Source organism: Zosterops lateralis (assembly GCF_965231275.1).
Source record: "Zosterops lateralis genome assembly, chromosome: 5".
In the NCBI taxonomy this organism is placed as follows: Eukaryota; Metazoa; Chordata; class Aves; order Passeriformes; family Zosteropidae; genus Zosterops; species Zosterops lateralis.
Window position 1 is genome coordinate 5,948,149 of NC_139766.1, and position 12,084 is coordinate 5,960,232.

Sequence of the window (12,084 nt, forward strand, 5' to 3'; positions counted from 1 at the left end):
TGATGGTGAAACCTCCCCATCACCATCCCTGGAGTCACTGGAAGTTCACAGGCTTACTTGGATGCTGAGGATACTTGGAGTGGCTGATACCTCCAAAACAGTCTCAGCTCCTCAACATGCTCCAGTGGTAGCTAACACAAAAAACTGTAGATAGTATCTCTGGGCAAAACAGTGAAATATTATAAATAAAAAAACTAACAAAAGCTGCAGGATAAGTGATTTGCTTCCTCTATTCTAACCTCTTCCCTTTGCCATGATGGTGTGCCAAGGTGAATTCAGGATTTTCCTTCCTTGCCCATGCGGAGGCAGAGCACACTTAGAGCTCAGCTCAAATTCAGGCTAGAACAAGGACAGGATCAAATCCATGGGAAGAACTGGACAAGCTGATAGTTTTTATTACTGATGCAAGTATTTAATATCACCATTGTACATCTTTGCAAGGGTCACCCAGCACACTTCAATGAGACCTCACCTATTCCCACCAGCATGGGACCTTATGCCTCTGGGAATTCACTGACCATATGTCTAATTCTTCTAATGTGTGTTTTAGCTGTGTGAAATTACTTTATTAATGCACCCGAATTTTTTTTTTTTCCAAGTGAAGAGCTTACAGTGAGATGGATGATTCCTTCAGCATTACATCCCTCTGGGATGCAGGACTCTGAAAAAAAAATTAATTACACCAGGATGCCTGCTGCTCTGCATCTGCAAAGAGGCTGTTGCCACAGCTCTGCCCTGGCTCTTATCAGCAGTGATAACCCTCATTAACAAGGTCAGTGGTTAATGCTGGGGTGCAGGAACTGCTGATGTGGCAGTCACACATGAGCACAGAACACAGCCTGGGACACAAAACAGAATGACAGTGCCATTTACTTGGAGAGGTTTTCCAATGCCCAGCCCTATGATTTCCATGCACTCAAGTTTAGAGTGGCATTTCATTTTAGGTGGAGCTCTGAACAACCTGGTCTAGTGAAAGGTGCCCCTGCCCATAGCAGGGAAGTTGGAACCAGTTGATCTTTCAGGTCCCTTCCAAACCGAACCATTCTATTATTCCATGATTCACTCTATGAATTTTGAATTAAGAAGAGGAGAGAAATGTGCCCATGCTGCCTGTCAGGACTCATCCACTGCAGCAGCAGATGAATAGCTGGAAAATGTAATAGCCTCTAATTAACCCGGTCTTACTCAGTGCCTTCATATTCCTCCTGGGATTTGCAATTCCACTCTGCCCGTTCCTGAGCAGTTTGTGGTCTCTGGACCTGTATTTGTAAACCCCAGCTAAGGCGCTATCAGACTTTACCAATTTCTTTTTTTAAAAATGCATTATTTTCATCCCTCCAGGTGGAATTTCCTCAGCCTCTCCACCTTCCAAAGGCATCCCAAAGCGTGATGAGGACTAAGGAAGCAGAAAGACAAGCAAAAATTCACTTTTTTTCCTGTGCAAATCCCCCTAAAAATTCATGTCTCAGCCCCGAGCGTTGCAGCACTCAAAGACAAGTACAGCAAAACTGTCAGCTTCGTGTTTGCTGAGCAGCTATTTCATCCTCTCCAGCAGAGTCTGCATGGGCCCCTCTGCATGTCCCAAGCACAAGAGGCAGGTTGGGTCGGTGTCCCCGGCAGAGCATCCCCAGGAGCGCCGTGGACCGGCGGCTCTGCCGGAGCCACCGGGGAATCCCAGATCACTAGATGGCGGCAGTGCCCTGTGTCCAGGCATTCTGGAGGAGATGCACATCTCTTTCCCTGATCCCATCCAGCATTTTCCACCCTCCCACAGGTCCCTCCAGCTATCCCAACAAAAGCCGGGAAACACCTCTCCTGAGTTTTGGAGCTGAAGAAAAGGAAGCACGGGCGGTGATCCGCGGCAGGAGAGTTGGATACAAAGCTGATGCAGGAGTTCATCGGGGTGGGAAGGAGGTTCTTCATGTTCACCCATCTTCTCCCCAAAGAAACTCATCCTGGGATTTTATCGCTTTCTTTTCAGCAAGATCTCTCTTGTCCCCAGTGAGACACTCAGAAAAGGGCACACAGAAAGGACCTCAACTCTCATCCAGGTCCAAAAAGCACCAAATTTAATTAAGAAAGCATCACATAACCCTGAGCAGCACAAAAATGTCCCCATATCTCCCAATCCTGTCTCTACCCACAAACTGTCTGGTGTCTGAAAACTGCACACAAACAAAAGCTTTCAGACATGTAATGATCCAGACAACACCAGGCAGGCCCAGAAAGGCAGTGACCAGGGTATTTGGGATTTTGCAATGCCATTTACTACCCTGTACGGAGTACCTCCCAGTGGCAGAGAAAAATTATAATTACAGGACCTTACCACTGAGGGTTGTTGAAGTTGTGTCCCCTGCCCTCTCATGTACAGAAGTGTGAACATTCACAGAGAAAACAGGGAGATTCCAGGTAAAAACTGCAAGGTTCTGGCCAGAAATCAAAGTATTTCAGTTCTGCCTTCTCAGAGGTAGATCCACACCTTAGTCAGCCCCAGAATCTACACTAGGAAGGGAGCTAAGGAAGTTTGCAGAATGTCTGCAGCTGCACAGGCAAACATGCACCCAGAATTATTTCTTTGAGCCTCATGTCAAGGAAATATAAGACATAAGTATATGATTGTAAATAAATTAAACTGTACAAAGCTGCATCTTTATTACAGCAAAGGTGGCTCTTTTCCCCACTTTCTAAATCTGATCTAAATTGCCTTTATCTCAGCTGATGTGGGGCAGAACTTCCACATGGATCACCACCTCTCACCTGCAAATGTGCTCATACAGACTTTTCCTCCTCTGGTGATTTTGTAGGGCAGGGAGCTGCTAGCACATCATCCCTTTCTCCACTCCTGGGTGCAATACCCTTTCCTTAGGATAAGGTGTTTCACAACTGGGTCAAAGACATCTGTGTTGCTGTTTTGGTCTTGTAGGCCAAAGTGCTGGACCCATTCATAAAGGCAGAGCAGAAAGGGAGCTCAAGGAATTGTGCAGTCCTGGCATCCCTAGTGGGATATTGGAAAAACTGTTACCTGGAGAAGTTTGTGCAATCTGGTTCTGCTATGCTGAAGTTTATATTACACCCCTGAGCCACATTTTAAATCAAAATCTGCAATCCCGTAGCATATGAGCTCTACAACCTCCAGTTAGGGACTGGACAAAGAAGATCCTTTATCATCTTCTCCTGGTGACTTTGGGAAAGTCAGGCTCCATAATGTGCAAAATGGGGATACCTGTGCTCAGGCAGGCACTTTGACTGTAAAAATACGACAGGGCCAAGTGGGACATGGACAGTGGCAATCCTGGGCTTTGTCCACAGCTCTGGTCTTGCTGGCACCATGGTTGTTCCCTATGGAGCACCTCTGTGGTCCTGAACCTGGTGAAAACTCATTTTCTGTCAGACTCCATGCAATTCTCTGCCCTCCTTGCAGGTGTGTCCTGCCTCAGCATTGACCCTCTGGCTGGTGCCTCACTCTTGGCTCATTGCTTTCCCCAGCCAAGGAACATTGTCTGCTAGGAAAGGTGCTGGGGGTTATTCCTTGGACTTTGCTTCATTTTATATAGAGATTGTGGTTATATATTTGTGTTAGGGAGAGACAGGAACAGGCTCCTCCCCATGCTTGTCTGGTCCGAGATGCTCTCCTTGACTAATCAGCTGCAACCCTCTGTGAGGAGTGCTGAGTGAGCCACTGTGCTTGATAAATCAGGATGAAGAGGAGCACAGCTGGACAGATGAGTACTGGCCCACACTGACAGCCAGGTGTCCCTCCAGGACTGGAGTTCACCTGTGGGCACTTGGAGGCTGCTGCCCTTTCCATGCCAACATGCCAGTCTCCTGCACTTGCTCAGGTGAAGGTTTCCTTTTCCCCACTGTGTCTCAGGGGCTTTTCGTGTGCCTGGATCAGAGGGAGACGTTTGCACTGCAGATGTGTGGTGGGGTCAGATACACCATTGGTTAAATCTTCACTGGCTCTGCTTTGGGGGTCTCATCCAGACCTTACTCACTCAAGGACATTAACTGCTAATGGCTCTATTTCTTTCCCAACATTTTCTTTCCTTACCCTGGCACGAACTAGGTCCATAAGAAATGAGCACCATATTGAGTCCTTTACCCTGACCACACGAGTTTGGCTGTGGGATGGAGGGCAGCCTCATCCCACCAAAGGCCAGGCTGCAAGGACAATACACATCCTCTGAGGGCATAAACAGAGGGCTCCCTATGCCTGGAGAGAGGCCACACCACAGATGTTGGAGGCAAGAGAATGGGAAGTGGGTGGCAGAGCCAGCAGCTTTATTCCTACTCTAATGCAAGATCCCAGCAGCAAAGTTCAACTCTTCTGCAAGCTCTGCTCCCCAGGTGATCACTGATAAGCAGAGTTAAGACTCTTGTGCCATCCGTGATAGAGCTGCCTTGACCTTGAAGAAGCAATGCCAACCCTTTGCTCCCTTTGGTACCTTTGCAATAAGATGACCAGAGCTGAGGGCTGCCCTTCTCTCAATATCAGCATCAATGGAAAGCCTTATCAAGCAGCAGCTCTCTGCACAAGCTGCTGCTTTTGGCATTCTAATCAGGGCTCTGATAATGACATATCTAATCTAAACCTATATGAAATGGTGCTTACACATCTACAGCTTGGAAGTTACAGCTTGGAGGCAGGGATCTCAGCAGACTGCCGAGGCCATTTTAAAAAGAGAAAAATCTGGGAAAGGTGCTGTATTTAAGCTCAATGCTGTCCTGGTAACACAGCACGAAGAAAACCAAGAGAGAAAGGGAGAGCTCAGGGCAGCAGGGCAGCAGCATCTTCTCTATCTCATCCAACCTTTTGAAGCAATGTAGCCATGTGGCCTGAGGAAGAAACCTTTGTTCCTCAAGGTTCAAAATAATCATACAAGAGATGTGAAAACCTGGCAGCAGATCAAGTTCCCAGGTTCAAGGGCAGCAGAAATAGGATTACCCAATAATATTATAGGTTGAGACAGAGAGGAGCCCACCTGGGGATCTGTGACTGGAAAGCTTGTGACCAAGCTTTGAAAATAAATGGCTAGGGGTTTTGGGGTGTTCTACTGGACCTTCACTAGAAAAATCCAGGACTGAGTCATCAAAGGCTCCTGGCTTGTAGCCTTTCACATTTGGGCCAAGGATATCCTAGTGTAGAGCCCAGCCCTGGCTTCCCAAAGCACTGAGGTGCTGGCCTCACTGAAGTCTGGGGAGTCCCTGGTGGGATAGATAAGAGAAGCAAGTGAGGTGATAGAGGAAAGATGCATGAAGACATTCCCAGACCTCCACAAGGCTGCCAGGGATCCTCCCCTGGGCTATAGGAAAGTACCTCTTCCCGTACACTGCTTTCGCTGTAAAGTCATTTTTGTAGTTCAGAACTTAATTAGGAGTTTCAGTTTGAACTGGAGGAGCCAGAGAGTTGTGTTTGTTTTTTGTTGTTTTTTTTTTTTTTTGTAGGAGCCTTAAACCTCAAAATCTGGACATAATGTCCAACTCAGCAAGAAGGAGTGCAGGTAGGAGGGTGGCTTCCTAGACACTGAGTGAAAATGAGAGCTGAGCTCAGGAATCCCAGGGAAGTGTTGAGGGGATGTCATAAGAGGGGATGCAACTGCTCCACAGGCAGCTACAGAGGACACAGAGCCAAACTCTTCTTGATTATGGAAGATGATATAACATGAGGCACCAGCCACAAATTGCAGTTTGGGAGGTTTGGGTTGAGCACCTCTCCTTCAAGAGGTGGATCTTGGAGACCCAGGATGAGTGCCAAGGGAGACAGAGAAATTTGGGTTTAAAATTTGGCCAAAACCATGGCTGATCCACTGTGATATTCTTGCCTGAGAAGTTCTGCATGTCCCTATCTCTGATTCAGGTGCAAAAAGCAGAAATAAGATACTTCAGTCTTTTCAGTCTTTTCAGTCTTTTTTTTTTTTTTTTTTTTTTTTTTTTTTTTTTTTTTTTTTTTTTTCTGACAAGCTTCTAAGACCCTCTTCTTTATTTTCGAAGTGACTTAAAGACAGAAGTACCTGCTAGTTCCCTCAAGATTTAGCTTCCTCCATAATTTATGAAAATGATCCATGCCTTTTTATCTTTATACAAACCATATTCAGGTTTTAGGGTATGGATTTACTTTGATCAAATTATCAATTGACATGGCCTCATGTTAATGCAAGTAAGGTGCATTTTCTCGGCTCTGGAAAGTTAAAATTATATCATATTTTAAAAGATGCCATATTCTGTTGGGGACATGTACAAGTATTCTGAACTTTGCTATTGAGATTAAGTTTATCTCACCTGCCATTTGCTCAGCAGATCTGGCTAGATAATAATTACCTTAGCCAAATTTCATTCAATAAGAATTTCTCCTTTCTTTCATACAAACTGCATTTCTTTGCTAAGGAAAATAAAAGAATGCTGAGCCCAACAGAACACAAAGAGGTTTTATCTTTGTTCATTGATCAAAAATCAGTTGGTTACAATTCCACTTTTTCTAACAGTGATCCATAGCCTCCAGTTAAGCAATAGCAAATCAGGAGCACAGATATGTTATAGCTATTCACAGTAAGATGAGGAGGAGAGGATACCTACAGAAAACAAGTTGGGTTCCAAATGAGGTCAATTCCCTCATGAGTTGTTTGTCCATTTCTGTGGATGGAAAAATTTTTGCCCAGTAACCAAGAGACAGTTGGACAAGTATATTCCCCTTTTAACATTCAATGAGTGACATCCAGCCCTTAGGACTTAGTCTCCATGGACACTGTGGGCCTGGGAACACTGCAGTTTTTTCCTAATCTTTCTCCCCATCATGCAAAGAGAGGGGTCCTGAATTGCCTGGAGGAACAGCCAGAGGTCCAGGCCATGAAAATGTGGGAGGCACACATGTGCTTCCAGGTGGCCCATGGCCAGAGAACATTAGCTGACAGGAGGCAGTGGTCTTCCAGCTCAGGCTGCCACCAGGACGCAGCAAAAGAGGTCAGTCACCACTGTCCCCATGAAGAGGACACTGAAAAGGGACATGTCAGCACAGCCCCATGTGACACCGGGCTATTCACCTGAGGCAGGCATAAAATGAAATGCAGCTCCTAATACAACATCATTCCTGAGGGGATAAAATGGAAAAAAAGCCAAAAGGCTGTCTGGAGAAATTGCTGAGTCAAGCCATCCCTCCATGAATGCTCTCTGAACCTGCCTGGCTCCGTCCATGGGTGCACAGGGATCATGTCCCTACGGATTTTCCCCCCTCCCAGCCACCCTCATCCACTCTCTGTCTGTCCCACCAGCCAAGGTTTTCCCTCTCTTTCCTCATCTGGCAGACACTGCCTGTACTGATTAACCAGAAGCTGAGGCTCACTGCAGCAGCACACAGAGCAGGGCTGAGGCAGCAGCAGCCACACAGACAGCAGCAGAAGGCTCTGACAGCATCTCCAAATTGGAAGGAGATAAGTCTTTTTCACTCTTATGCATGATTTCACTTAAGAAAAAAGGACAAAGAACTGACTTTGGAAGAGAGAAGGAATTCATTGAGGCACGAAGCCAAGCCTGGGAGTCCAGACCAAGAGGATGGATGCTCAGATGCCATACAGAAATATGGGATGCTCAGCCAAAGGGACAGAACTAGAAGAGGAGCCCAGCTTGGAGTCCTGCTTTGGAGGGAGGCTGATGCTGGCCCTTCTTCTGATGTGGCACTTGGGAGAATTGCAGCTCCAAGAGCTGGAATGCTTCTCCAGTACACGAGTGACTGTGGCTCCTATGGGGAGAGGAGATGAACACGGTTTGGTAGATCACTAATGGCACCAGCTCTCTATCCACACAGGACTATAGAGGTGGAGCCTGATCAAACTGCAGTCTTCAGGAGGGCCAGTACAAGGCCAGGAGTTGATCTGGAGTATTTTTCTTAGAGAATAGTGATGGGCTTGTGCTGCTGCTACATCTGGGTTACACCAAACCCCACCAGCACAGGTCTGTGAGCGAGTCAGTCCCTGCCAGTGTGCAGTCACTGTTCTGCCAGTGCTACAGACCTACCATGCACACACCAGTGAGGAGAAACCCCCCAGTGTCAGCTCCAGGGGACACACAGTCACCACATTCTCCTCCTGTAGACATGTGCTTCCAGACCACAAACTCATTTGATGATTTGGCGCGTTCCCCTGATAATGAGCCTCTTTGCACAATTATTATTTTTTTTAATCATTTGTTTATGGATGCCACATTGTGACCTCCATAAATGTATTTTACGGGGTTTTCTCTGCCCCCACATTGTAAATTGTAGTTTGCAAAATGTAGAGCAATTTATCACTGACCATTGCCCAGTTTTATGTTAATGTTTGAACATGCCTATAAACCAATTACATCATCTTACCTCTGGCCAACTGTCAAGGCAGAAGGATGGTATAAAACCAGGCTCTCCTAACCAGCAAGGTACCTTCTCTTGTGTTAGGAGCACAAAGAGCCTTTCCACCATGAGCTTCACTGGAAAATATGAGCTCCAGTCCCAGGAAAACTTTGAGCCCTTTATGAGAGCCATTGGTAAGTGCCTGCTTGTTCTCTGTGCTGCTTTTTCTCTGCAGATCCCACAGACTTCTGGGAGCCAGCTGTGCTGATGTGCTGATGATGTAGATTGAGACATCTCTGAGATTTTCTATTTCTGTCATTCACCTTGTAATTCTTGGGATTTTAAATGCATTTGTGTGGAGATTGATCTCAAACTAGAAGAGAAAGCATCTCCCTGGCTGGACTGGGGGTCAAGAGATGATGGGTGATGTCTTATGGCTTGCAGGAAGTCAGTCCTGGCAGGTTCTGCAGCCACTGGCCAGTGTGGCTGAGTGCTGCACACGTGTGATGAGCCAGCAGGACCTTGGTGCCTTAGGGGCACTGCAGATCTGCTCCATCAGGCTGTGGAATTTGAGGGCAAGCAGGACATTGCTCAGCCACTGTGCTGCCATGCTGCAAAGCCTCACATCCCACTGTCCATCAGAATAGTTGCTGTTGTTTAAATGCTAAAGGATGAATGTTTCTGAGAGATTTCCACTTGTGTCTGTGACAGGGAATGTGGTCCTGCAGGGATCCAGGGGGCTTTGCACTGTTTCTGTACAGTCATGTGCCAGAAGGGCTCTATTTGTCAGATCACCTTCAGGCTTTGGGAGAAGATTTTATAAGCTGGTTCTGAGGAACCCTGGATCTCATAAAAAACCCCATCATTTATTCCTTTATTCTGTCTTGATTTAATCTGTTTTTCCTTGCCTGTCAGTGAAGGAAGGAAAGCAGGATTTATTCTTAGACAGAGAGTGATGTTTCTGCTCCCAGTCAGGTCAGCAAGACACAGGACGTGTCTAGTTCCCTCCCAAAACTCAGGATGACAGTATTAATCTTCCTCCCCAGCAGACTCAGAGATATATATGGCTCTCAGGGAAGCATCATCATTGAGAGGTTTATCCACACTGGAATAGAAATTTCCCCAACTGTAGGTCCCCAAACCCTGCTACATTGATTTGTTCAGCAGCAGCAATCTGCCCACAGATGGCTCCACTGTTCACTCAACGTGTCTTGTTCCTGGGCAGGGCTCCCTGAGGACCAGATCCAGAAGGGCAAGGACCTCAAGAGCACCACAGAAATTGTGCAGGATGGGAAAAAGTTCTCAATTACTATAACCACTGGCTCCAAAGTGATCAAAAACCAGTTCACCATTGGGGAAGAGAATGAGGTAGAGCTGATGAATGGACAGAAAGTGAAGGTGAGTGAGCAGGCCCCTTCTCTGCTCAGGGCTGTGGGGGCTCAGGGACATCAAATTTCCCTTCAGGCCATTCCCTGTGAGCAAAGGGACTGACCATACCACAGGTATTAATTAATGTACTGCACTTCCTGCAGAAGATGTGCATTGCGTTTCTGCATCTATTTTAACAGTCACTTTGGAAAACACTAGAAGCCACTGTTTTAATATCCTATTTGGAAAAGGGGAATAGAGATGCTTTGGTAAGAATTTTTGACAGGAAAAGTTCTGCAAGATTTGAGGTGGAAAAGGATTGACTTTGTGTCATGTTCCAACACAAAACATACCTCCGCCTTAATTTGGTTGACTCAAAGGTAGTGCAGGAAAATCAGACAATGAATCATAAACCAAAAAATCTCTACTTTTAAGTCCCAGTAGCTGTTAGTTTCTCTACTAGCTTTTCCCACTGCTTCAGGGTACCCTGGGTGAGATGATTTGGCAAAGTGAGGAGTTACCACCCTTGAACTTGGGTCCAGCTCCCGTCCCTGGACATCAGTTTCCAGTGGTTCACAGAAGGTCAAGGCAACACCACTGGTGAATACTGCCTCTCATCTCTGCCTCAGGACAAGGAATGGAATTGCAGGGACTTTTGAAAGCAGGAGGGATGATCACCAAAGCAATGCCCTGGGAATGGGGCTCTGAGAGCTGTACCTGCTATACCATTTCCAGCATCACTGCACTCCCTGTGCCATCAGCCAGGGGGAAACAGTTCTTAGAAGAGTCTTAGCCTCTCTACAGGAGCAGCTCAGGGGCAAAAGAACATATCTTATAGCTGGGCAAGACAGATAAACAGAAATGGGCTCTGCTGTCTCATTTATTTGATTAATTTCATTCATTAGTGACAGCTGCCCTGGGGGTGCTGGTGCTGTCTGTAGCCTTTTCAGATGTGCAGCTCAGGTGTCTCTGCAGTCCCCTCCTGCAACAGCAGGGGAAGGGCAAAATGCAGGGGTCGAGGTGGCCTGCAGCAATAACAGGAATGCTTCTGTCTTCCACCAGGTTGTGGTGCAGATGGAGGGTAACAACAAGCTGGTGGCAGAGTCAAAAGGGATGAAATCCGTCACAGAGCTCAATGGAGATATCATCACCTACGTAAGTGTAGAGGGGCAATGGCTGGAATAACAGAGCTGCCTCCAGGGGCCTGGCCCTAGGAAGCTACAGAGGCACTGGGAGGTGCTGGAGCAGAGCACATGATTGCACACAGGCTCTGCAGCCAGAAAATGAAGGCAGTTTCTCATTAAAGTATGATCCAGAAAGTCCTTTTTATGACCCCAGTTTAGGCACAGGTGATCAAAGTTTTGGGTAATGAAGGCATGTTCCCACCCACCCAGAGGAACAGGTGTGTGCCAGGGCTTGGCACTCCTAGAGAAGAAAGGTGAGGCAAACTGATCCCAGCTGGGAGGTGCCCTACCTGCTTTGGAGTATTCATGAAGAAATCCAAACCTTTAAAAATTCTGCTTATAAGACCTAGACTGAGGATCAGTCCTGTTTTGATTTGCAGGACCAGATCCTAAGTACAGTTTGGAACTAAATACCATGATGAACCATATGTACGCCTTCCAACTTGAGATATTCAACAATTCTACACATTCATAAAAAGCTAACACTTTCCATTTCTTTTTCAGACAATGACCGTGGGTGACATCACTCTCAAGAGAGTCAGCAAGAGGATCTAGACATCTTACACATGCCAGTATTTTACCATGTAAAATGGCTCCATTAAAATAAAGGTTTTAATTAAAGCCTCTTTGTTGTCGTCAGCCTCTTCACTGCTACTATAAATAGACACCAGCCTCCAAAGCTCATGGAAACCATGGTAGAAATTGGGCAACAAACTGAGCTAAGGGTGTGCTCATGTTGGGGAATGGTGCTGAGGCAGGGCACAGGCTCATAGCCACTGAGTGACACATGCTGATGAGTTCTTCCAGCCATTTCCTGGGGACGGGTGCCAGAATCCTGCTGGGAATGCCCCGATGGGTCCTGCACCCATGGCTGATCTGGGCTGGGGAGCACTGGGCAGGAAAAGGACTCTGTTCCCTTTCCTTACAGACATGGCCAAAGTGATCTGAGTGACCAGCAGGGCCACAGAATTTGGGTGGTTTAGGTAGAGTCAAGGGAGTGCCAGTGATCCTTTTGGAAAGCTGCATTGGGAAAGAAACCAGCACAGGCTATACTAGCTGCTGTCTTCGTCCTCACACCTCTGTAGTAGGATCCAGCCCCACAGGCTCTGGCCACCCCATCCCCATCTCCTTCCCACCCCTCCCCACCAGCAGGAGGGGCATAACTGCCTTCACGTATCCAATGTGGCTTCACCCCCTGCTGCACCTGAGCAATTG

The 12,084-nt window shown here is 46.8% G+C and overlaps 1 protein-coding gene across 1 annotated transcript; it reads left to right on the top strand.

Annotated features, from left to right (window-relative positions):
• Positions 1–8,418: 8,418 nt before the first annotated feature.
• On the top strand, positions 8,419–11,475 carry LOC310909752 (fatty acid-binding protein, liver-like). Its single transcript, XM_083861875.1, has 4 exons — positions 8,419–8,511; positions 9,543–9,715; positions 10,748–10,840; positions 11,374–11,475. Exons 1-4 carry the CDS (start codon positions 8,445–8,447, stop codon positions 11,422–11,424), a joined length of 384 nt encoding a protein of 127 aa, XP_083718001.1. The 5' UTR covers positions 8,419–8,444; the 3' UTR covers positions 11,425–11,475.
• Positions 11,476–12,084: the final 609 nt, after the last annotated feature.